The 27,135-nt window shown below is 41.6% G+C and overlaps 1 protein-coding gene across 1 annotated transcript in view; it reads right to left on the bottom strand.

Moving 5' to 3' along the window:
* LOC109932882 (endothelin-converting enzyme 2-like) overlaps positions 1 to 26,924 on the bottom strand; it is a 153,417-nt gene extending 126,493 nt beyond the window's left edge. The window contains exon 1 of the mRNA XM_048604271.1: positions 26,820 to 26,924. Within this exon, the coding sequence (XP_048460228.1) occupies positions 26,820 to 26,906 (87 nt within the window). The 5' untranslated portion in view covers positions 26,907 to 26,924. The remainder of the gene's footprint in view (positions 1 to 26,819) is intronic.
* Between the last annotated feature and the right edge of the window lie 211 nt (positions 26,925 to 27,135).

The following is a 27,135-nucleotide window of genomic DNA, read 5'->3' on the forward strand; positions in this document are numbered from 1 at the left end:
TGCTGGTGAAGACATCACTGTGCACAGAACACACTACATCATTGACACATATGCAGTTACTTCCTGTGCCTGCTTTGCTGCAGCCAGCCAATGTCATGAGCCACAGCTGTATGTGCATGAAGGCCATTTTGGTATTATGGATAATCTCTCAGAATTTTTACATACGTCACACTTATCATTTATCTCTTCATTAATTTTTAAGATACTCATCACCCTTATTCCTGTAATCGCTAGTAGAATTTCCAGATATTTTTGTCAACCTGTTCCAACATGTTATGGAGATAGTAGGAACTGCAGATGCTGGAGAATCTGAGATAACAAAGTGATTTCTGAAGAAGGGTCTAGGCCCAAAACGTCAGCCTTCCTCCTCCTCTGATGCTGCTTGGCCTGCTGTGTTCATCCAGCTCTACACCTTGTTATCCAACATGTTATGGCACACTTCTGGAAAAGATGGGACTTGATGAATGGGCAAATTGCCGAAGTAATTTTTACATAACTTTCCTATTTTCTTTTAAACTCCAATCTCCTAATGCCAATAAAACCTTCTTAAAATGATTATTACAGAAGTTACGTCTTATAGAAGGAACACAATAAGTTTTGGTTGTGTAAACTCTAAATGCATAGACTTCCAAAAACCAATTGTCCTGTTAGGTTCTATATCCAATTTCATTTGAGCCTTTTTCATAGAAGTGGGCATATTTTAATTGATGCCACACCTGTGCTGATAAAGTGGTTTATCCCAGCTATTTCAAAGGGAATTACCACTCTTGTTAATGATTTCAGTATGCCATCATCCTTAAATCTGAAGCAGGTAGAGCTCTGAAATTCAATAACCTTGTTTTGGTTCTTATTACTTAAAGAATCTTGGCAATATTTTAATCAATCCTTTCCACACCATGAATATGAATCCACTGTCTAAGACAATGCAATTACACGAGTTTGCAGCTTAAACATTCATTACTGGGCTGAAGCTTCTTGTAACTAGTACAATTCTCTGTACCTCATCAGTATCACCATCTTCACCAAACCTTACCTGTTGTGAGTAATGTTGAAAACCAGGCTATTTCCAGTTAGGACAATTAATTGCATTATGATAATTTGAGTCACATCTACAACACCTCTTTAACATATCTACTCCTTTACTGGAGTTCTTTCTTCCATTAAAGTTCCCTAGTTCAATGTTATAATTGCCAGAAATATCTTACTCATTTTATTTATGATTCTCCTTTCATCTTGATACTTTCAGCCTGTATTCAGGTGGTCTCATATTACTATTATTGTTGAATCTTCAATTTTGTGTGTTACTGCTGAACATCCATTTGAACCATGGAGGCTGTTTTCACAATTCTCTTTTGAAGAATACTGAGACCGATTCCAAAAGCATAGCTCTGTCCAAAAACCTAACTCCAGTTAATGTTAGTGGCGGAATCTTATATAGCACTGGATGACGTGCGCTACGGCGATAAATCTGGAAGAAATCACATGAGAAACCAAACAAGGACTTTCTCCACATCAGGAGTAACTGGTTGCATTTTCCAAGAGTTCTGGGAGTCAAGATGAGATTCTTGCATTGGAGCAGGGAGAGATCTATTATTGAGGATTATTACTTGTTATCATCTTCAATAACTGCAAATCTCACCCCATTAATTCGCAGCTTGCTATCATACCATGGGACAAATAGAAACAATATGCTGAGAATTTCTGACATGAAAGTCAGAGTGGGTACCTGGTAACTCCAGTGAGCTGCTTGTTTCTCTGGAGTACATCTTGGACACTGGTCACCACCATCTCAGATCATGCCCCGTGATCAGCTTCTGCGCATAACCTACATTCATGGACACTGGAATTTGACATCTTCCAGACTCTCTGCACCATCATGACGCATCATTTATCTACTTACTTTGCATTTTGACACTGCGCTTTGGGCTGCACCACCAGCTATCATTACAATGCTGCTAGAAGGATAATTTGCACGCCGGGACATGCCCCCAGTTCCTAGCACAGTAAGTCAAGAACAGCCTCTAATATTAGTTCATTCATTACGGTCATTCAGCTACTTCAAATGGTCAGGGCCAAGACCATCTCCTTGTAGGGAGTAAACAGCACTCCACCACCCATCCTGGTGTGACAAAGGTGATGAGGTGCTCTGAGAGATGAGAGGAAGGTGTACAGCTTATGCAGGGAATTGGGTAGGTAATAAATGTGAGTGAGTAAATGTGAGGGAAGATGTTGTATGCTACAGTGAGAGTGATAGTGTATGAGCCTTGATGAGAGGTGTGTGCAGTAGCAGAGATATTGTGAGTACAAGGTAGCAGTGAGAAGATGGTGGCACCTACCCTGGCAGAACGTAGGAGATCACTGACCTTTATCCTGCATTGCGGGGCGTTCCTCCACATGGTTGAGAACACAATGACCTAGGCGGCAACCTCTGAACAGGTTGGCAGGGTCTGGTATAAGAAACTGCAAAAAGGTTACGAAGTCACCTTGAAATTATGTCATTAATGATCATTTGTCTTAAGGACTGCATGACAGTCTGTGAAAATGTGGAGAACAAATACAAATAACAAGGAAAATGTGCCTTTCTTCTTTGTTCAAGTGTGTTGATCTTAGCTCATTCACAGTGCTTTTGCAACTGAAAAGGAGACATGATTTCAAGCCCCACACTAGAGGCTTGTGTATGTTATATAGGATCACACTCCAGTGCAATATTGAAGGAGTACTGCAACCATTAGAGGTGCTATCTCACAGCTACGACTTTAACCATAGTTACATGTGTTCTCAGATAAATGAGAAATGTTTCATGGTGCATTGTGAAGATTAGCTTTCAATGAACACCACCAAAAAATATGTTATCTGATCATTATTCTTATTATCATTTGTCAGGCTTTGCTGAATGCAAGTTAGCTGCTACATTAAAACGGTTATTATATTTCAAAAATTGAATTCACTGCACAATACTTCAGGCCATCCAACATTCAGAAAAAGCCTTATATGAATTCAAGTTCTTTCTTTCTTTAATTTAAGAAGTAGTGTAATGTGGAAAAGGTGGTGAAGTGCCCTGAGTGATGAGAGGGAGGTGTACAGACTGTGCAGGGAATTGGGTAGGTAATAGTGAGTAAATGTGAGGGAAGATGTTGTATGCCACAGTGAGAGTGGTAGAGCATTAGCCTTGATGAGAGGTATGTGCAGTAGCAGAGATTTTGTGAGTACAAGATAGCAGTGAGAAGATGATGGCACCTACCCTGGCAGAACATAGGAGATCATTGGAAGTATAGAAATTGGATAAATATAGGAGTGATTCTGCATGCAATGACACACACAGTTGAACAATCTGTCAATGCTTGCTCCAGATTCATACATAAGGAGCCACCATTTGGGGAGTGGTCCTTGTAGAGCAATTTCCCCATAAGTCAAGGAAAAGGGGAAGAAAAAGTGAAAAAAGGTAATGTTTGCTGCTTGCAATCTCCAATTGTCTATGATCTGCAGTAGTTGAGAGAATGAACAGTATAAAAATTCTAACAAATTCATGTTTTCAACAAATCAAGTATATGTCTTTCAGAACAGAGAAATCTGACTTAAGAGATAATGCAACTACACAATCTGAGCATTGAAGTCTAAGGAATTTGAAGTTGACAAATGTAAAAGACATTGTTCTAGAGTGATTGGAAAAGACATGCTGCATTGGAAAAGCAAAACCACAAATTCATTCAATATGACAATGTGAAATGAGTGATTACATAAAGAAAAAATGTTTGGAATGATATGTGTTTCAAAGAGAAAGTTAAATGTGCTCAGGTAAAAGAATCCAGAGCACTGCAGAAATTCAAATGATTTTGTTTGGTCTGGCAGTCAGAATATTGATCACTGTTTCATAACAATATATCATTGAAAAGAGTGATAGAAAAAGTTAGACTAATTGAAAACAGGGCTCTATAGTCCAGTTAGATTTTCTGATCTGCAACAGGAACTTAAGCAAGAGATCAGCAGCTCCCTTCTTTTAGCTTTTGCACTGTTTCTCCATGGTGGACAGACTGTCTCTAACTAATGCTTTCACTTGAGGGTTGCTGGGCGCTGAGACCTGACTCTTCTGGCCGGAATTGGTGGGGCAGCTGTGGTTCAGTTCCTGATATTGAGGCCTCAAGAGGGACAGTGTCTGGGGCTTGTCCAGGATCCTGACCTGAATCGGTAACTAAGGCTGGTCCAGGTTTGGGATCAGGAATTTGGATTGGGCCTGGATCAATCACAGCTCCAGGGTCTGGATCAAAACTCAGATTAGGTTCCACTTTCCCCAATTTCCCTAGAAGCACATGGAGTTGGTGGCTATTGCTTTGGTCTTCGTAGGCCTTTAACTGAGACATGTGCGACCACCCAGATTTTCCTGTATGTAACTAAATTCTGTACACGGAAAGGCTGGCCTTGTTCTCCACTGAGTGGGGACCTAAATATCTGGGAAACGGGAATTTTCCTGGCTGGAAAATTTGTAACATCACACGCTGCCCTACCTCGTACTCCACTGGATTCACCTTCACATCAAAGTACGCCTTGCTCCACTTTCTCCTTTTCGCCTTTCTTATGGCTGCTACTTTGCATGCAGCCTGTACGTTTTCTAATAGAAGTTTTCATATCTCTGGCAGTGGGCTTCGACCTCTGTCAAACCCAGTCCCATTAAGGGTTTGATACCTCTCTTGAGTTGTCTGGTCTTTAGAATGTTGCAGGGAGAGGGGTGAATCCAATTGAACTGGAGGCTGAGTTTCTCATGAACAGGCAGCAAAAGAGTAAAACTACATTCCAGGTCCAGTTGTTTTGATGGACGACGTTTCACAGCATTCCTTTGAGGGTGTGATTTCCACTGGACTGAGGACGGAGGCAATGTGGAACCTGGCACCAAATATATTCATCACCACCTGCATTACCTGGGTTGTGAAATAGGTTCTTTGGTCTAAATCTATACTGTGGGGAAGACCCCATCTAATGAAAATGTGCTGAATTAAGATTGCATTGCAACTTTCCAGTGTTTCTCAAGTGGGGAATGCCTCTACCCATTTGTTAAAAATGTCCACGATGACCAGGGTGATAGAGGGGGCCAACAAGATTTGTTTGAAGGTCAGTCCATGTCCCTGCTATTGGTCTAGTATGCTGTAACTCCTCTTCATTAGCATTCTTGTCTGGATTGTTCTGGGCACAGACAATACAATTCTTAACATTGTTTTTAATCTTTTCATTTCTGCCACCAACACAATCTTTTAATTCTATCAGTCATGGCTTCTATCCCTTGATGACCCTGGACATCATGACAATGATAAATCACTTGATTTTGGTCCTGGACTTGTACCACGTACCATCCATCTTGGAGAACAAGTCCATCCTTAGTACTTAACCTGTCCTTTCATTTGCTATATGAGGCAGGATTGTTCCCTCCTGTACTTCCTTTAACTTGGCATCATTGTTCTGAGCCTGTACCAGATCTTTGCCCTTGCTTTGGCTCACAACAATGGTGTCTATTTATTTCACAGTGGGGTTCTCTTTCACAGGCACGCTGCTTGGCCAACTTATTTGTCCTTATGTTCCCAGTTGGGGAAGTTGTGTGGTGGGCTCTAATCTTAATGATACCATATTCATGGCCTTGGGCAGTTTGGAGAATAAATTTGAACAAGTAACGGTTTCCCATCTGCCGAGGTGAATCTCACAGTGGCCGGAAGTCAGTTAAACTGTTGCAGACATACACACTGTTTGAGTGTAAGTGTGCTGGTGGAGGAAATACATGCTATCTTAAGTGTATGTCTACTGATGGGGAAAATGTTTTGAGGTGGCCAACCATGTAGACTATAGCTGCTAGCTCGGCAACCTGAGCACTAATTTTGTTGGGCAGCTTCAGTGCTAACTCTATTAGGGGTTTGCCTCAGTGGCTCTCCATATATATACTACATCCTGTCTTTCAGTGTCCATCCTCCACCATAGAGGACACATCTACGAATATTCTTATGGCAGGAGATCTCTCTTCTGTTCCCCAGGTTCCCTTGGGTCTTCTCCCATATTGTTTGGAACAAATGGACCCTTGGGCCATTTGTTGCCTCTACTGCCTCTACCTGACACTCATGGGATTCTCCTCCGTGGCTCAAATTGTTGATAAGAAGCCAGGCACTTTGACTGCAATGTCGCAACCCTGAACATTAAGATCCAGTGTGCTATGCGGTTTTAGCTGACCATAACTTATTTTATCCTGCCATCCAGCATAAATTGAATGGGGATGTGCTACATCAGAATGGTTAAGGGGTTCAGGCTGATAATATAGGAAAAACGTGTACTGACCAGAACACAGCTAGCAAGTGCCTAACAAATATAGAGAAGCCCTGCTCCATTTGTGAAAGAGTCCGGGAGGCATGGGCTACTAGTCAAATTTTGTTATATTGTTCCTGAAGGAGTACGATTGCTAAACCCAGAAAGGAACACAAAGAGCTCATATCCCTGATGAAGGGCAAAACAGTATGGCCTTAATACACTTCCCTTCTATTTTGTGTTTCCCCTGAGCTATCACAGTTCCTAGGTATGAGACTTGTGACCTCATGATCTGTGCTTTCTTGGGGTTAACCTTTTGTCCCAGGGTGGTGAGGAGCGTTAGCACTTCCTATAACAGTGTCAAACATTCAGCCCTTTTCTCTGTCTGCAGAAGGAGATTGTCCACGTACTGTATGAAGCAGTCCAGTCGGGAAATCCTCTCCAGCCCATTAGCCAGCCTCTGATGAAATACTGAGACAGAATTGTGAAAACATTGGGGGAAGCAGGTCCATGTGTATTGTTGACCTTGAAATGTGAAGGTAAATTTCTATTGACAATGTCAGTGAAGGAGGATGGATTAAAATCCATTACTAATGTTCATAAGTATTTTGGCCATGGGCCTGCCTCATCATAGTTTTGGGTCTAGTCACTGTTTTATTTACTTCCCTGCAATGAATCGTGAGCTGCCAACAGCCATACAGTTTCTTAACCAGCCGTATTGGTGAATTATTGGTAGACGTTAGAGGGCACAGGACTCCTTATGTTGTCTCTGACTCCGGCATCTGCAGTTCTTTCCATCTTCTGATGACCTTGGCTACCTCCCCCTCTCCATGCTTGGTGAAAGTGTATTGTCTTTGTGGCTTTGGATCCAGTCTGCCCATAATTACCTCTCCACGATTGCAGTCATGTTTGTGAGAGGCAAAGTACTCTTGCGCTCTGTGAGAATTGCCTGTGCTGCTGGGTCTAATCCACATTTCCCCCAAGGTACAAATTCTCTGTGTATATGTGCCTGTTGCAATCTTCAGTGGGGCCTTATCAAGCTTGGGCATTTCCCCAATACAACAATTCGCCAGGTCAAAAGATAAAATACACTTCCTCATAAGGTCTGAGTTTAAAATGTGCTCGGCATCCATGTGGAGATTAACTAACACTGCTGGGTGTTGGCAGACTATGTCTTCCAGTGTAAATTCTATAGGTTCTGTCTCCACCCCGTTATAGTTGTCCTGTCAATCCACTAAGAAAAATTTTTTATGGGTGCACCAGTGTTATCAAAACCCCAGGATGTATTAAGCATCATTCTGGACTCTACTGTGTCCCATAAAAGCTCAACAGGGTGGCCTTCCACCTCACTATCAAGGGTTGTCCCACACTGTCCCATCTGGCACTGGACACCCACTGAGGACAGGAATGGCTCCATCACACTTTAGGGAGTATAACCAACTGGAAGTACAAGGAGTTAGATGGCAGGATTTCCTCCACAAAATTTGGCCGCATGATCTCCCACCAAATTAACTGCTGCTTGTCTCCCCTAGTCCTTCCAGCGGCATGGAAATGGATCTTCAGCCTTGCTCCTGTGGTGGCACTAACTGCCTGCTACCCTGCAGCCCCTTGCAAAGTGGCATGTGCGCCCACATTTGCAGCATTTCCCTTATAGTGGCGGCTGCTGCCTCAGAACACCCTTTTGCTGATCCTTATATCTCACTGCAGGATGGGTGCATGGAGGTACATGTCTCCGATAATAACTCTTCTTGTTTCAGTCGCCCTCTTCTCTCTGGGGCTTTTACTGGGCATATTTCCTCATTAGCTGATTTGGGGTATTCTGACTCATAAACCTCTTTCTCCCAACTGCAGGCTAACCTCCTTATCACCCATTGTTAAAGTTTCACAAGCTTTCCTCGCTGCACCAGTCGTGAGACAAGCATTCGGGTCCAATTTACCTGAATGGTGTCAGCGCAGTCCGAACTAGGTTACTAAAGACTCCTATGACCTGTGTCCATAGGCACCTGGCAAATGCAGTTGGATGCCCTCCCTTTTGCTGCCTACACTTATTTAATCCCCATCATAGGGTCTCCCTAATGTATCCTACAGTGGCTAGGATTGCTGTTTTCATGGCCTGCAGCTCCCCTCCTCCCACATTCCGAGGCAGAATGGATTGCAGGGCTCAGGCATATCAACATCAGTTTTACCTCCTTGTCATTGTCAAGCCCATGGAGGACCTATTGTTGGTGGGTGCTGATGAAAAACATGGGAGTTGGTTGTGGGCTCAAACACAAGGATCTTTTTCACCATCTCTACCAATTGCACCACCATAACACAATTGTCTAAGTAATTTGAATATTGTTCTGGCCATGCTGTCAGATTGTGTACAGTGGGTTCATTAGGGCAAGGTAAGATCCTGGGGTGCAAAAGGATCTTCTCCTTTCAGAATGGGAGATGGGGGCCCCCAATCTTCATCACACTCAGCATATCTATGGGCTTGTTCTTACATTTCCTCTCAGTCTATCCATAATCACTGTCCTCATCTGAGTCTATCGTCCCAAACGCACACATTTTGCATGGGAAATTGAGACTTCAATTTTTCAATGTTGCTTTGGCATTTCGAATGGTCAGCAGTGCTGGCATTGTTTTCTTTGCCTGCCTGTTGCAGGACTCTGAACGCAACCTGTAAGGTTTTGAATTTCTCAGTCAGCTTGTTCACAGCTTTCTGGGCTGATCGCTGACCACAGGCTGTGCCTCCTGGTATGGTCTATTGCACTGGGTGAGAAACTGTCCAAATGTACCACATTTGCCTGGTTCCTCTGCTGCTGCTCTGCTCCTTTGGCTTTTACTTTCTCCAGTTGCTGCTTCACTTCCTCTAGGTCCTTACTCAGCTTCAGAGTCTCCCAATCTCTACCTGTCAGCTGCTTCATGTAGCTGGCTACTGGCAAACCCTTGCACACTTCCCTTCAGCTTTTGATCCGCCTCCTAACATTTCTGTCCTGCGGGTCCTGGATTCAATATTTACTCACTGCAATGGTCAACCCACCTGGGCCACTTCTTATTTTAGTATTTTCTTCCTACCTTTTCCCACTCTCAGCACTACGCCGTTTCTCCTGTTGTTCCCTTTTAACTTACTGCTGTCTCTTTCTCATGATTCCCTGACTCCACATTGGCTGCTTTTTGCTTCTCTACGATTCTAGATCCCTGACTGTTTTCACTTTCTCTTACTTTGTTGGTTCCCAACTCTACTCTGGCTTCTCTGTAACTTTGTGTGTCCCTATTCCCATTATCTGGCTTCTTGTCACTCCGAGAGTATTCTGACTCTGTATTCAGCTTCCTTGCCTCTGTTTTCTGTGCAAACCTTGTCCTGTCCTAGCCCTAGCTGTTTGTCCTCCTCACATTAAAAGCACTTGGTTTATGGCCCAATCACTGGTCAGAAAACTTCACCCTCTTTCACCTATTTGAATCCTGGCCATCACATGGAGCAGCTGCCCTGTTCATTCAGGCTCAGGCTGGAGTTCAAATTTGGTGGGATTCAACTCCAGAGTTTATATAAACACTTGCAATTGAAGTCGACCCAGCGTCGCCAATGTTGTCCGTGCTTTGGACCTTTCAACCAGTTTACGTATTAAAAACATTTTACCAAGTGTTCTTGTCAGTGAGATTTGTGGTTCAACTCAGTTTTATTGACAAAATATTCCTTATTAAAAACACTATGTGAGCATTTACCAAATTCCCTCAATATTTACTCTCTACCTAGCTCTAGCTGTCTGAGAGAGGATATTACCCACAACGATCCACTTTTGAGCTGGGCAGTTGGAATCTCCTTCCTCTCTGATATACGGCTGGCTCTCTACCACAATGGTGGTTCTCGATGGTCAGGGTGAATCTTCTCCTGAGACTTCTTGGGTTGCTGCATGGTCTTCTGCCACAAGTCTTGCTGTGAGTCTTCCCTGCGAGTCTTCGCCACACCTTCACTGAGTCTTCATCGAGGGGATGGCTCCCTCCCAGTTCTGTGTTTCTATCCCCTCCACAGCCCAGACCATCCAGAATGTTCTGTGAACTTTGACTAATGAGTTGGGTTCAAATGATCCAATGGGGTCATGCCAACACGTTTCCCTGTTGCTATGCCAATACGTATAAAGTGCACATGCTCAGGCAGTCAAGATGCCAGAATATCTGATTGGATACACAACCTTTGGGCTGTTTGTATCTTGGTTTCCACTGTTCTCTATAGCTGATAGCTGTTGGCTGCTGTTTAATTTAGTTTGGCCAACTTACTGTTAGGCCTGATTTCTCTGGCTGTGGGTCAATTTCGAATGTCCAATTTTGGGCCCATGGTCCCTTGATCACAGTGATGAGCTGCCTTCTTTCACCACGGTAGTGTAAACTTTCACCTTATACATGAGCATGCTGATAATTGAATCGATTAGCCTTATTGGGTAGCTTAACTCCATAAATTGGCTGAATCTTATTTTTTATCGACTAAGAACAAATTGCATAAGTTTGTTGGAGGGATTTTTGCTGCACGTCTGAGTGAGTTTTCTTGCCAAGTCTAACCAAATCTGTTACATTAAATACTGTTCCTGCCCCTATAGCACGTATCATGTCCAATTTCTACCCCAGCTTACCACGCGCTATTCCTGAAACAATTCGACACTCACCAGATATCCTGGAATTCACTGGCATCCATGATGCAGGCATCATCCTAAATGGGCATTGTAGACAAGCACTGTTAGTTTGGAGCTGCCCTGTACAGTTCCTGGACATGGCAGACAGGGGAAAACTGGCACTCTGGTTTATGGACAGGATCCTGGAGCACCTGGCGGACAGGGTGTTGAACAGGCCAGATTTCTTCATTCCCCTTACCAGGTATGGAGGCCATGATTCCAGACCATATCAACCAGCATTCCTACTAACTTTTTTTTCTTCTGCACCTACGTCCAAGATCTGTACTTGGCAGCGACTTCTGAAACTAAAGGTCAATGCTGTGAATGTCACTGGCATGCCAATTGCTATGTGCAGAACCTCAGAGAGATTATGCATGAACAGTTGTGCTGCTTAGAGGGAATGTTGATGTTAGCCTGCTCCAAGGAAAAGCAAAAGAAAACCTAGAAGTAATGCACAATACTGTAGGAAGAAAGTCAATTACAGCATAAGTGCCACCATCTTCTCTCCAATAACTCACACTCACTCTACATTTCCTACTTAATCAGCTCCTACCAAGGTTCATACTCCACGAATCCCCTTACTGCCTCCAACATCTTCTCACTGTTATGGACCAGGCCAAACCCTCTCAAAATACTTTAAGAAGATAGCCTAGACCCTAACTTTTTCTTATTTTAAAGGTAGCTGTGAAGTGGGTATTCCAGGTGTGATGCAACTGGTCAAACCACTCAGCTTTAAGCAAAACTGAATTTATTTAAACATTACAGTTGAAACACGAACAAACGAAAGCAGAATTTAGAATAACTTAACTATTGGAAAATTTAAATGACCCAATACATCAACTTAACTAATTAACTGTTCCAATATATAGCAACATCCCATAAACACAGCCCTTGGCCAAAAGGTAAATTCAAGTACAGATTCTTACAGGCAGGAGGGAACAACATCCAAAGAGATTTCAGAGAAAGTTAGGAATCCTTTACTGAGGTTTGCAATCCTTCTGGTACTCAAAACATCGTGTGACTGCTGCAGCTAAAAAAAAAACTAGAAAACCCTGAATGGGGAGAACTGGCCACTCTCCTTCCGTTGTTAAACTGTTTTTGCTTTCTAGCTCCCTTGTCACTTCAGCACTTCTGCCTTTAGAACCTCTTTTCAAAAAAACCCAGAACAAAATAATCTTTTGACAGTGACAGCATTGTCACACCTCATTCACTCTCACCTACCTGAATCCCTGACCCAGTATGCCCTCTGTGTTGTTAACTCACTCACTTGGAACATCTCCCCAACTGCACTAGTAGTAACATCTTCAGGATCTCTTTACATCTTCTGTAATACATGGCACTCTCTCATTCCAAGATATGACAGAAAGAGTCAAGAGGGGTGATTTGCTGTCAGTCATTCAACTCTCCACCCTTTATGAGAGAATCCTGACTATGAAGTGCCAAAATTGATGGTATCATGGATGGTGAAGAAGGTTATCTAAGAGTACAACAGAATCTTGATCAATTTGATCAAGTAGGCCAAAGAACAGCAGATGGAGTCTAATTCAGATAAATGCGAGGTGTTGCATTTTGATAAGGCAAACCAGTACTGGATTTACAGAGTAAAAGACGGGGCCTTGGGGAATGTTGTTGAATCGAGAGACTGAAGGGTGCATTTAAGTAGTTCCTTGAAAGTGGCGTCCCAAGTAGAGAGGGCAGTGAAGAAGGCATTTGATGTGCTTGCCTTCATTGGTCAGAGCTTTGAGTATAGGAGTTGTGACATCATGTTACAGCTGTACAGGAGAGTGGTAATGCCACATTTGGAGTACTGCGTACAATTCTGGTTGCCCTGCTATTGAAGGATGTTATGAAACAGAAAGTTTTACAAAGAAGATTTACAAGAATGCTACCAAGACTGAAAGGATTGAGTTATAAGCAGAGGCTGGATAGGCTGGGACTTTTTTTCTTGGAGCATAGGCGTCCGAAGGGTGACCTTATAAAGATTTATAAGATCATGAGGGGCATCGATAAGGTGAATAGCCAAGATCTTTAGCCCAGGGTAGAGGAGTCCAAAACTAGACAGCATAGGGTTAAGCTGAGAGGGGAAAGATTAAAAGGGACCTGAGAAGCAACTTTTTCACACAGAGGGTGGTGTGTATATGGAACAAGCTGCCAGAGAAAGTGGTAAAAGCAAGTACAATTGCAACATTTAAAAGACATTTGGACAGGTACATTTTTAGGAAAGGTCGAGAGGGATATGGGCCAAATGCAGACAAATAAAACTAGTTCAGTTTAGGAAACCTGGTCAGCATGGACAAGTTGGGCAAAGAGCCTGTTTCCGTGCTGTATCCCTCCATGGCTGTAACTGCTGGAATGTTCAAATGAACCTGTTTTACAGTCTCTGCAGACTGCAAACTTGAGCTCCCATGTTGTTACAAGCCCAAGGGAGAATGGTAAAGCAAAATGATCAAATTTACTGAATGACCCCTGAATGAAGAAATACAAACTGAACAACATTGTGAGATTATTGCTGTGAAAGTATCATTGATGGCATAGTCAGTGACAATTTTGATTTCTACGCTAACGGTCAAGAATCGACTGAGTAGTAATTGATAAGATTGGATTTATCTTATTGTTTATAGACAGGATTTACCTTGCTAATTTTTCATATTGTCATGTCGATGCAGCTGTACAAGAACTGCTTGGTTAGCTGTGCAACCAAATCTAGAGCACATCTTTGTACAATTGCTGGAATGCTGCAAAGGCCCTTAGTCTTTTATTCCTTATTCATTCATGGGATGAGGGCATTGCTGGCTAGGCAGCATTTATTTCTCATCCCTAATAGCCTAGAGGGCAGTTAAAAGTCAACCACATTGCTGTGGGTCTGGAGTCACATGTATGCCAGTTTCCTTCCCTAAAGGATACTAATGAACAAGTTGGGTTTTTCCTGACAATTGGTCCATGGTCATCATTAGATTCGTAATTCCCAGATATTTATTGAACTCAAATTCCACCATCTGGTGGGATTTGAACCCTGGTCTCTACAGCTTTATTGGGGTCTCTGGGCAAACAGTCTGCCAATAATACCACTAGGCCATCGCCTCCTCCTATAAGCAGCTGATGCCTCAGGCATTCCTTGATATCATATGGAGCGAATCAAATTGACTGTGGACTGACGTCTGTGATGCTGGGATCTCAGGAGGAGACCAAAATTGATCATCCAGTGGCCCTTCTGACTGAAGATGGTTGCAATGTCTTCAGCCTTGTCTTACGTGCACTGGGTTGCCCTATCATTTTGGATGGCGATATTTGTGTGGCTGTTTAATTATCCACCACCAATCATGACTGGATACTTATAATCTCATGTTTTGATCATAATGCCCCAAAAGCTAACATCTGGAGTGCAGATCTTGCACTTGCCCCAGTAACATGCAATGAACACCAGTGTCTCCTTTCTGGTCAACTAATGACATATTAATGCCAAGCTCCTAAAATGCAATCTATTAATTGTTGGAAGTTGAAAGGAGGGGATGTAGAAGGCAGGATGTCTGTCACCACTGCAGTTATTTTAAGGAAAGCTGCTTTTCAAAGAGAGGGGAGTATTTAGTTACCAAAATATTCAGCGAAATTGTAGTTGATTATATTAGGAGCAGTCATGACAGGATGTGTAAGAGCTTTGGCTTGGTCCAATGCTTGCTGGATTGCACATCTTAATTTATAATGGCACTGTTTTCACTATCCAGAATGCACTACAGTACTGCATTGAAGGATGACTTGTTAGCAACTCATTTTGAGATACATTGATACTGCATTCAGCATGCTTACCAACACTCTTTATTGAATTACGCTGGATCTGTTAGGTTACTGGTGATGGGGGGACAGAGGAAGATGCCAAACCGAGTGGTTGCATGCAATTCTGCTGCTGGTGGGGGCCCATGATACCTCATGGATGGTCAGTTTTCAGCTGTTGTTCTTAAATGATGGAGGGTATTCTCACTACAGAGACAAAAACTGGTAAAGACAAAGATTATGCAATGCTCACATATTAATGTTGTCAGATCTGTTAGATATTGATAGATTGGCGAGGACAAGGTTGAGAATGTTATTCTTTCTTATCGGTTCTCTTCAGGCCGAGACTGGTAACTATGTCCTTCTAAACTTGACCGGCTCAAGGAGTGGTAGTACCACTGGTGAGAGATGTTGAAGTTCCCACCAAGGGTCTACTCTGTTTCCTTGTCGCTCTCAAAGCTTCTTCCAAGTATTGATCTGTATGGAATGTATCAATTCATCAGCTCAGAATGGGCATACAGGCAATGCACAGAATGGTTTCTTGCCCATATTTGGCCTGAGGCCGTGAATTATCCTGGGGTCAGAATCATTGTTGAGTTTTCCTAGTGTCACCTCCCCTCAGCTGCCTAACACTGAGATCTGCCAGTCATGGGTTTATCCTTTCAATGGACAGAACATATCCGTGAAAAGTGATGAAGGTATGAATCTTAGCAGGAATATTATTCTCCTCAACGACTTGGGTATGTTACTGAAAATTTACTTAAATATCAAGGCGACTGGAGATATTCATAAAAAGTGCAGGGAGTAGATTTTCAATGTCAGGTGGAAAATTGCTGTTGTGAGCTTGTTGCCTCTTATAGAAAACATCTGACTTTTGTTACACCAATGCCAAATGCATGTTACATGCTATTATGTAATATAATCCTGCTAGTGAACAGCTGAATGTCAACAGAGTGGACATTGGGAATGGCCTAATTAAGCAGATACACACTCTCTTCCAGCAGGCTCTGGCTTAGTATAGTGGTGGATGGGGGAGGGGACTTGACTCCTGATGGCTGATGTCTTGTTTTCCTGTTTTATTTTTCCTGCGCAGTTTCAAGCAAATCTGGGTGTTAGCAGACACTGGCATTTTCCTCACCTTTTTCTGAACGGTGCATATCAGGCAAGTGCCAGGCGGGTTACAAGTGAAGGATATTCTCGTTGCTTAGGAACATATGTGAACTTTGTTCTCTGGGTACATTTCACCTACTTGCCTTTGCCAGAAGGTTCAACACAGTCAGTGCCTTATCAATATTTTCTTTTGATGATAACCTCAGGCTGGATGCAATGCAGTTGATAAAAATGATTCATCAATGGAAATGTGAATGACATTGGATTAAATGATTTTGTGTAAATCACATATTGGAAAAGTTGAAGGATTACTTTATGCACGAATAAATTACAAAGTAATTTATACATTTCTAATGCATCTGATCAAATACACATCATAATTCATCAAGAGAGACTGCTAAAATTAAAACTTCCGAACAGTGTTTCAAAACACCTATTCCTGAGAATATGCTTGAATTGATACTCATTTCAAATGTATCCAAATACTGTGACTCCTGAAATGATTGAAGAATTTTGGAGATCATACAAACAACCTAGCAAGTTGCTATCTCATGGCTTCATTATAATGTTTTAATCTTTGTGCTTATTTTATTACATTTTTCCACTAAGCTTTCTTTAAGGCCTTTAATCTGCTCCCTAGAATCCTGTGGGCCTCTTGGAATTTTGGAAACTTTGATCAATTTCTGAGATATCAGAATCCATTCTTATATTCAATCTTCCAGAGTTTGCAATGAATTTCACACCTGGCTCGGTTCATCTGCTACTAAAATCCTTGCTTCTAGTCGTTGTTGCTTCTTGATGATTCAAATACTTTCCTGGCCAGCCTTCCGTGCTCCTAATTGTCTAAACCTTTGCTTAATGTTTCCTAATTGACACCATCATATTCATCCATTATTCTTATGTTTGGTGGCCTACACTGACTCTCAGTGAAGCAAAGATAAAATTTTAAGTTCTCATTTTTGTTTTTAAAGCCTTCCATGACCACATCAATCCCTAGCTCTGTAATCTCCTTCAGCCCTACAATCTTCCTGTGCTCCTTCAATTCTGATTCCTTAAATTTCCTACACTTAATGGAACACAAGTCTTCTATATTCAAAAGAATACAAAAATGCAACCTGCCCTCATACTCTATGATTGTAGTCCTAGTAACCTTCTTGTGAATTTGTGTCACAATGTCTCAACATGAGGCATGGTTCCCAGAAATTATCACCAGGGGTTGCGTTTTTCAAAGTTGCAGACTGGTCATAACCCCATTCCCTGCAACCCCCAACCCCCAGAAGGAAAGTCAGCCTTAAGCCTGATGTGAGATTGCCTCCAGCAGACTAACTTACCTGAAGCAGCGATGCTTATGATATTTCCTTTAACAATAGAAACTGAGGAAGTCATTGTGGTATTGAAAACCCAACAGATATTTATTGCAACTGTTACCTATAAACATTTTGTTCCTCGGGCATATGAACACCTGGGCTTGTACCAAGTTATTAGTATTATTACAAGAGAGGAGTACTCTTCCAGTAGAGTGCCTTGTTTGAGGTAAGATGGAGGAACAGACAGTTTTATCCTCAGGTCACATGCTAGTGGTGAAGCCATACGCATGTCTTCTAAGGATATACTGACATACTGACTGTCATCTAACAAACATAACATAGCAAATCCAACTGTAATAAGTATGCCTTGCAACTGTAACATGCTGTGGGTGGACTAAGTTGGTGAAGTGTGGGATGTCTATCTTTCGGTGAGAAGTTCTGCCTGCAGGAACTGCTGGTCAACATAATTGGTTTGCAACTCCTGTCAATGTGGCCACATTAGACCCGAGCAGTGGGCATTGCTGAGAGTGCTGGGTGGGGCAGAGAGAAGATCATGATTGCCCCAAAACGTGATTCCATTTAACTATTTATTTACATATCGCAGTAGCTAGTCCATTATGCAGGTCAGCTCAGGGGTGAACAGGAATGTGGTAGACTAGACACTCAACATATTGTACAAGTCCTATCCACCAAAACCAGCCTAGCATGGCATTTGAAATTCAGCCATGTATTCCTGATCCAGTCTAATGGAAGTGAAACCTAAATTGTAATGGTTATTACATGACGCTGAATCAAAAATGTTTTCAACATGAAAGGACAACAACCTTGCAATTATATTGCACACTTAGCAGAGTAAAATGCTGGAAAGTGCTTCTCTAAATACTTATGGTATAGAATTTGGCACCGAGCCAAACACGAATATTGAGACAGATGGCTGAAAACTTGGTCAAAGAGGTAGGTTTTAATAAGTATAAAAAGGAGAGAAAGGTGCAAACTTTTAGTTAAGGAATTCCAGAGATTAGCCATGGAGAACTGGCATAGCTGCTGACAGTGATGCAACGGAAATCAGGGATGTACAGGAAGCCAAAATTAGAGAACGACAAAATCAGAGTTGTATGATTAGAGGAGGTTCCAAAGATAGGGAAACGTGAGTTCTGAAGAAGGGTCATTGGACCCGAAATGTTAACTCTGCTTTCTCTCCATAGATGCTGCTACATCTGTTGAGTTTTTCCAGCAATTTCTGTTTTTGCTAGGGGAAAATGATGCTATGGACATTATTTAATACCAAAGCTGAGAATTATAATGAAGGCATTTGTAGTCTGAAAGCCAATGTAGGACAGCAAATACAGGAGCAATGGTGAACAGAACTTAATACAAGTTAGGATATTGACAGCAAGCGTTTTAGATCATTCAAAATTTCTGGAGGGTACATGATGGAAGGTCAGCCTAAATTGAAATATCCAAGTCTATTGGTAATAAAGATCATCCACCAATGTGAAGGGAGAAAGATACCACATGAATTGCCAATCATCACAGGTTGCTGAATAATTTGTGCCACTCTGGCAGTAGCTTGTGCAAAACGGTAACTCACTCTCAACCTTCTATGTCTGTAACATTTTCATGAGGTTGCTGCATTTATGCATGGTTTCAATGCGTTCAGGATCTTATTTAATAGTGCAAGTATTTTAATAAGCAAATTAAGTTCCTGCAATGCCACAAAACCTCTCTGAAAGGGAACCGTTTAAAGTGTAGTAGATCATTCCTGCAGATATTATAATATTTAAACATTCCAAACCTAAAATCTTTTTTTTTTTAATTTTCTCTAAACCCAATATTTCTTTCATTAGCTTCATTTCTCTTTCTTTACCTCATTAAATTATAATTTATACTCTTCCATCTATACATTTTTATTACTTTACTCCTTAAATCTCACTTTTAAAAATATGGAACACTGGTCCTGTTGTTAAACAAGGGTCCACATGTCATGTTGTCCCTGTTGCATCATTGGTACCTCACATTTTCAACAGCAAACAAGAAATAGGAGATTCAAGCTGAGGGATGAGAGAAGAGTCTTACTAAGCAGCATGCTGCAAGATACCCCAATCCAGCAAAATAGTATGAACTGTTGTATATTTGCGACAACAAATGGACACTGAACATTTTTTCCAGCACAAGGGAATAAACTGTAGAGTTAGTCTATTTTGTGATCCAGTGACTCTCAAGCAGCAGGCTTTTTTAAAAAATGTATTTACAAGCTGTGTGCATTGTTGCTAAAGCCATCACTTATTGTTAATTCTTAACTGTCCCGAGGAGGTGGTGGTGAGTACCTTCTTATACCACGATAATCTGAGTGGAAGTTCCAGGATTTTGACCCAATAATTAGCACTGCTGCCTCACAGCACCAGGGACCCGGGTTTGATTCCACCCTTGGGCAACTGTCTGTGTGGAGTTTGCACTTTTTCCCCATGTCTTCATGGGTTTTCTCTGGATGGTCCGTTTTTTCCCTCAGTTCAAAGATATGCAGGTTAAGTGGATTGGCCATGCTAAATTGCCTGTAGTGTCCAGGGATGTGTGGTTTAGGTGGATTAGCTGTGGGAAGTGGGCTGTGTCTGGGTGGGATGCTCTTTGGAGGGTCAGTATGGACTTGATGGGCTGAATCACCTGCTTCTACAGTGTAGGGATTCTATGATTCTAAGCATCCCCCTTCATGGATCATCAACTATGAAGGAATGGGATAAATTTTCATGCCCTGATTGTATGTGACTGCAGGTTGTGGTGTTCCCGTACACTACCATGCATTTTCACAAAATGGATTAATTATTTGTGCAAATAGATATAAATGGGCATGATACAGTTGGTATTATGGAGATGTTGCTGAAGGGTGGCCAGGAATGAGAACTGAATATCCAGGGGGGGTATTCAGTTTTTAGAAGGACAGACAAAAACAAGAAAAGGAGGTGGGATAGCATTGCCCGTTAAAGAGGAAATTAATGCGATAGATAGGAAAATAATAGCTCCACTGAAGTGGAATCTGTATGGGTAGAGCTTAGAAACACCAAGAAGCAAGAAACAATACTCGTGGTTGTGCTGGAGTGGTAATTTTGAGGGAAGCATTAAACAGGAAATTAGAGACTCAAGCAAAAAGGTACAGTTGGAATTTTGGTCAACGATAATCTGCATAAAAATGGACAAATCAAATCAGTAACAATACCATAGAGGAGGAATTCCTAGAGTGTATATGGGATGGTTTTTGGATCAATGGTGTTGAGGAACCAAATGGAGAACAGGTCATCTAGACTGGGTATTGTGAAATGAGAAAGGAACAATTAGCAGTCTAGCTGTGGGAGATCTCTTGTGGAAGAATGAGCATAGTATAACCAGATTCTTTATTAAGGAGGAGAATGACATGGTTGATTCTGACACTGCATCCTGAATTCAAATGAAAGGAAACTACAATGGTATGAGGTATAAGGTGGCTACGGTAAATCAGGGAGCATTACTTAATGTAATAATGGTGGAATAGGCAATCACAAACACAGAAAGCATGGAGGAACTACCACAACTGTTTATTCCTTTCTGGCTTAAAATCAAAATGGGAAAGGGCCCAACCATAGCTAACAAGGGAAATTGGGGATAGTATTATATTCAAGGAAGGGGCATAAAACAAAAGCAGCAGACCTGAGGACTTGGAGCAGTTTAGATTTCAGCAAAGGAGGACAAAGGGATTGATTAAGAGGAGGAAATAGAGTATAAAAGTAAGCTTGGGAGAACATATAAACTGATTGTAAAAGTTTCTGTATGTATGTGAAGAGAAAAAGATTACTGAAGATGAATGTAAATCCCTTACAGTCATAAACATGGGAAGTTACATTGGGAACGACGAGCTGCTCCATCATCAGGTGATGAAGGAACAGCAATCTGAAAGCTTGTGATTTCAAATAAACCTGTTGGACTATAACCTGGTGTCCTGTGACTTCTGACCTTGTCCAGCCCCATCCAACACTGGCACCTCCACATCATGGAAACAAAGAGATATCAAACTAATTAAATACCTACTTTGGGTCTGTCTTCACAAAGAAGAACACAAATAACATCCCAAAAATGTTGGGGAACACAGGGTCTAGACAGAGACAGGAATGAAAGGAAATCAATATTAGTAGGGAAATGGTGTTGGAGAAACTGATGGGATTAAAGGAAGTCCCAGGGCCCATTAACTTACATTCCAGAATAAGTAAGGAAATGGCCTAGAATTATCGGATACTCTTGCGGCCATCTTTAAAGATTCTATAGGTTCTGAACCAGTTCCTATGGATTGGAGGGTTGCTAATATAGCCCCACTATTTAAAAGAAGAGGTAGATAGAAAACAGGGAATTATAAACAGTTTGACCTGACATCAGTAGTGGAGAAAATGCTAGGGTCTATTAGAAAATACTTAATAGCAGTGCACTGATAAACAGGACAGGATCAGTCAAAGTCAGCATGGATTTATAAATGGTAAGTCATGCTTGACGAACACACCAGAATTTTTTGAGGGTGTAATTTGTTTATTTGATGAGGGACAGCCAGCTCCTTAGAATCCCTACAGTGTGGAAACAGGCCATTTGGCCCAATAAGTCCAAACTAACCCTCTGAAGAGCATCCCACCCAGACCCATCACCCAAAACTATCCCTGTAACCCTGCATTTCCCATGGCTCACACACCTAACATACACATTCCTGAACACTATGGATCATTTAGATTGGCTGATGCATCTAACCTACACATCCCCGAACAATATGAGTAATTTAGCATTGCTGATCCACCTAACTTGTACATATATGGACTGCAGGAAGAAACCAGAGCACCAGGCAGAAACCCTTGCAGACATAGGAGAACATGCAAACTCCACACAGACAGTTGCCTGAGGGTAGAATCAAATCTGGGTCCCTGGCCCTGTGAGGCAACAGTGCTAGCCACTGATCCACTGTGCCACCCCTGTAGTTGATATAGTTCATTGGGACTTTCAGTAGGCTTTTGATAAGGTCCCACATAAGAGATTAGCACACAAAATTAATCTGCATGAGATCAGGGATAGTGTATTAACACAGACAGAGAACTCGTTGGTAGACAGGAAATAAAACAGTAGAAACAAATAGGCATTTTTCTAAGTGGCAGGCAGCGACTAGTGGGGTACCATGGGAATTAGTGCTTGGACACCAGCTATTCAGACTGTACAATAGTGATTAAGATGAGGGAACTAAATGTAATATCTCCAAGTTTGCAGATGACATAAAGCTGGACGGGAGGGTGAGCTGTGAGGAAAATACAGAGAAGCTTCAGTGTGATTTGGACAAGTTGAGTGAGTGGGCAAATATAAGGCAGATGAAGTGTAGTGTGGATAAATGTGAGGTTATACACTTTGGTAGCAAAAACAGGAAGGAAAGTTATCTGAATGTCAATATGTCGGTAAAGGGGAAGGTACAACCAGCCCTGGATGTCCTTGTATACCAGTCACTGAAAGTAGGCTTGCAGATGCAACAGACACTAAAGAAGGCATGTTGGCTTTCATAGTGAGAGAATTTGAGTACAAGACCAGGGACGTCTTGCTGCAATTGTACAGAGCCCCACTGAGACCATGCCAGCAGTATTTTGTGCAGTTTTGGTCTCCATACCTAAGGAAGGATGTTCTAGCTAGGAAGAGAATGCAACGAAGATTTACCAGAATGATTTCTGGGGTGATGGTGCTGATGTGTGAAGACAGACTGGTTCAGTTATGACTATCCTCACTGGAGTTCAGAAGAATTTGGGGGATCTCATAGAAACCTATCACAGGACTAGATAGAGTAAACACAGGAAAGATGTTTCCAATGACTGGGGAGTCCAGGACCAGGGCTCACAGTGTAAGGATGGGGGTAGGCCAGTTAGGACTGAGATGAGAAGAAATTTCTTCACCCAGATATTACTGAGCCTGTGAAATTCTACTGAGCCACAGAAAGTTCTGCCAAAACAAAACATTGAATCCTGTCAAGAAGGAGTTAGATATATTTCTTAGGACTAAAGGGGTCAAAGGGAATGGGGAGAAAGCAGGAACAGGGTACTGTGTTGGATGATCAGCCATGATTATATTGAATGATAGAGATGACTTGATGGGGTGAATAGCCTCTTGCTCCTATTTTCTATGTTTCTGTGCACCTGTTATCCATTTTGTATAACATGTATTCATTATTAGGATGTGAACATTTTTGGCAAGGCCCACATTTATTGTCCATCCCAAATTGCTTAGTTCTTTTTGCATTGTATTGGTGGATAGATTGCTGGACCATTCTACAATTCTGTTAGCCCTTTGAACACTGGTATCCACAGCTGCAATATGGTAATCTGAGCCTGCACAGTAGCAAGCTAAGCTTGCATGACTATGGTTTGAGCTTACAATGCAGCACTTAGACATGGGGTAGCTTCTACTCGTATTAGATGAAAGCTGAGACATCAGTCATCAGATCCTACACCATGGTTAGATCTGCAAGTATTCTGACAGAGTTGGCCAGCCCTTCCACAGTGGACAGCTAGGCTCCAAGGTCTGTGCAGAACACTATATCAAGTTGATGTCAGACTCTGCAGCACTTCTGGACATGGATTACAGGCTTTCTAACATGTCTGCTGGTGCACCAAGAATTTCAGTGTGTTAACATTCAGTTTTCTTTTGAAGGCCATCCCATCAAGTTTTCATCTGAGTTCTTTGCAGCAGAACACGTATGTCACTTTGCTCTTCTGCAAGCTGTGCTATCTTCTCCCCTGCACTGACTATAGTTTACTGAGGCCCAATTTCTCATGATACACTGATTCCTCCTTTAAGTTATCCTCTAAAAATGTGAAGTGTCAGTATCTCGTGTGATGGCTGCCATTATGAGACAGGATTACAGTGTTTCTTCTTCAGCACTGTCTTTATGCTGTTTCATCTTTCTTGTCTGCTACACCTGGCAGGGTGAAGTCCTTGGGTATCTGAAAGGAAAAAGATACAACCTTCGGGTTGTGGTGTGCAAAGAGGTGGAAAATTGGAAGGTGTATATTGGCGTTATCTGCAGCTTGTAGATTAGGGAATTGCAGCTTGAAAGGAGAGGAGATAGAGAATGAGGTATGCGCATACCTTTGATGGTTTCAGTCCCACCATTACCCAAGGCCTCAATAAAGGTTGCTCCAATGATGGCCAGCACCCTCTCCTCCATTATGGCCATGACTCTATGACTTATAGAAGAGTCTCTATCCTATGAATTAGGTGCTTCTGCTTTCAGTGATGCCTCATATTGTTCTGCAAGAGAGGGAAATGTGTCAATGAGCGTTGTGCAATCAATTTGTGTAATACATCTGTCATGGTTGAATAGCTAGCAGGCATGGAAGCTGCAGATGTGGCTGATCTCTTACACTAGTGTAAGTCTATGAGGGTGAGGTAAAGCTCTGAATGTTAAGACTGTATCAGATTGATAGTGATGTTAGCCAGCTGAGGGATTGGAATAGGATGAATTGAACAGTACATGAAATTCGAAGATGTGTTCACTGACATTTAGCACTCTTGCGTGAGGTCACTGACTTCTTATGGTACTCCATCCAGGTCCTTGAGTCAAGCCTTCTGGTATTGAGCACAAAAACATCTGGTCCCACTGTCTTTGCAATGTCTGTCTTGGGAGCCTCCTGTGGATAGAGGACATCTCTCCACCTGCTGCAGCAGGGATTCCATTGGAATATCTGGAAGATTGGTTCCTTGCCCTATTGCACGATTCATTATTCTTCCTGCTCAGACACTCTTCTAACTACTTTCAGTACCTACTCCAATTATGACGTACATCACCTTTAGGAGATGATTTTAAGTAGTGAAAGACAGCTTTAAGTGATGGTAAGTCACACAAATCTGGGGCTCCTACTGAGGCAAGCAGTCACTCAAGTAGCCCGTTTGGCATTCAACTGCATATTACAATCATGTAACTTAGCAGGCAGCCCAGAGGAAACAGGCATGGATTAACAATGCATTGTCATCCTTCTATGTTTTTGGGAGCTATCTATTGTTGACCTTTGATTTTATTCAGACTGCTACCATAATTTTTTTCATTAAAGTTAATTAAATAATCATCTCCTCTTATAATGTTGACTATGTATTATGTGATCACATGATCCTAAAGGAACATTTTGTTCATGTATGTATAATTGTAATATACATACATGTTTTCACAAGGAAGGATTGTAAAGAGGAGAACTGTAATTTATATAAGAATGAACTCTCCTTAAATTAGTATTCTCAGTATCTTTGATTGTGCTGGGAAGAGTTGTATAGTCTTACAAGTATAAAATAAATACTATCCAGTCATTTCAGTTGAATGTCAACCATTTTTGGGAATTATATTACAATAATCAACATTTTCCAAGCCAATAAACTTGGACAATGTTAATCATTTGTCTTTTCAATGGTAGCACATGACATGGTATTTGCCAAAATCTATTTAAAGGAACAACATGAATGTGCAGGACTCTATCATTTGTATATTGTATCCAAATCTACACCTTAGTTCTTTATTTTGCAATAGAGTGATGTTCACTGACTAACCCAGACTACCCAAACTCAGGTGCAGATAATTTAGGGAAAGAGTAAAGTCATGACATATCAATTTACAACTTCTGTCTTCAAAATTAAGCAGGAAAATCATACCCTCCAAAGCCTCTATAAGTCCTAGTTATACATCAGCGCTCGGAATTCCTGTAAAAAAAAGTTGACCAAGCACATTGGTAACACATATCAAACTAGAATATATTTACTTAACTTTGTGGATCTAAAAATGCGAAATAAACTGACAATTATCAAGACAGTCACCTGTTACGTGAATAATATTTCTGTCCTTCCTTCACATAGTACGAGTTTACTTTGATCTCGGAGAACGTACCTGGTCTCCGAAGGAGGGAGCAGAAAGCTTCCGCGATGTTAAAGCAACGTAAATGTAAATAAACTGATCTGTGTCTCTGCTGGAATGGAACACGTCAGTTTACATGGAGCTGATTGCAATGACAACCAGATTCTCTCAGCGGAGGTAGTTTGTTCCCAGGCGTGATTGGTGAAGTCAAGATGTATGTTCGAAAGTGTGTATTGTCGTTTGTATTCAGAATGTAAAGGAAATTTGCCATTATACTTTATTTTTCATTACTACATCAGCTGTTCTATGTACAAAACAGTTGTATCGCAGTCCAGCGAAATGAACTACGGCCCACTTTATAATTACTGGGTAAATTAACGAACCGCAACCAGAGCACATCCTTCCTGTTTGTCCAGAGATCAACAACAATACCGCATGTCATTTTTTGTAAAAGATCGTCTTTGGGAACATTTCAAAATAAAGCCAGAACACATAAAAGGTCTTTTTCATATTCAAAGCAGAAATAACAGACCTGCCCGTGTTCCCTGTACTTTTCCATTTAATCTTACTGGCGCCTGTTTGTCACGAATTGTCATTGCAAACAGCATTTATGGAAATCGTACGATTATTTAAATACCACTTACAGCTCGAATTTAAAACACACAGGCAAATGGGTTATTAGAAGCACGAGAAGCTGGATTTAATTTTCGTGTTATTTTCACTTGGTTAATTACTGTCCAACATGCACGATCTCATTACGAATATTGCTTGTTCTGTTCACATTATCTAGCACTGTATACACACAAGTGTCAACAAAGCCGGTGTAGAACTTACATTATTGCTGAGATTTTGTAAAGCCACATTCATCCTGTAAATGTCTTTTGGTCTATCACGCCTCAAACATTTTGGCGATGAAAACATCAATAAGTACCGTTGTCTGTTGCATAATCGCAGCCGGCGGAATAATAGGGATTTTTTTTTCAAAAACAGCGACGCGCTTACTGATAATTGAAGAGGAGGATGCCAAGAATGAGGATGGCCGCGCCTTGGAGGCCCGGCACTGTGCTGAGGTGATCTTCCAATTACATATTGCGCATTGGTTACTATGACAAGAAATCTATTGTAGCTCGGAGATGGCCGGCAAACATCA

The sequence above is a fragment of the Rhincodon typus genome, chromosome 13 (assembly GCF_021869965.1).
Source record: "Rhincodon typus isolate 14 chromosome 13, sRhiTyp1.1, whole genome shotgun sequence".
In the NCBI taxonomy this organism is placed as follows: domain Eukaryota; kingdom Metazoa; phylum Chordata; class Chondrichthyes; order Orectolobiformes; family Rhincodontidae; genus Rhincodon; species Rhincodon typus.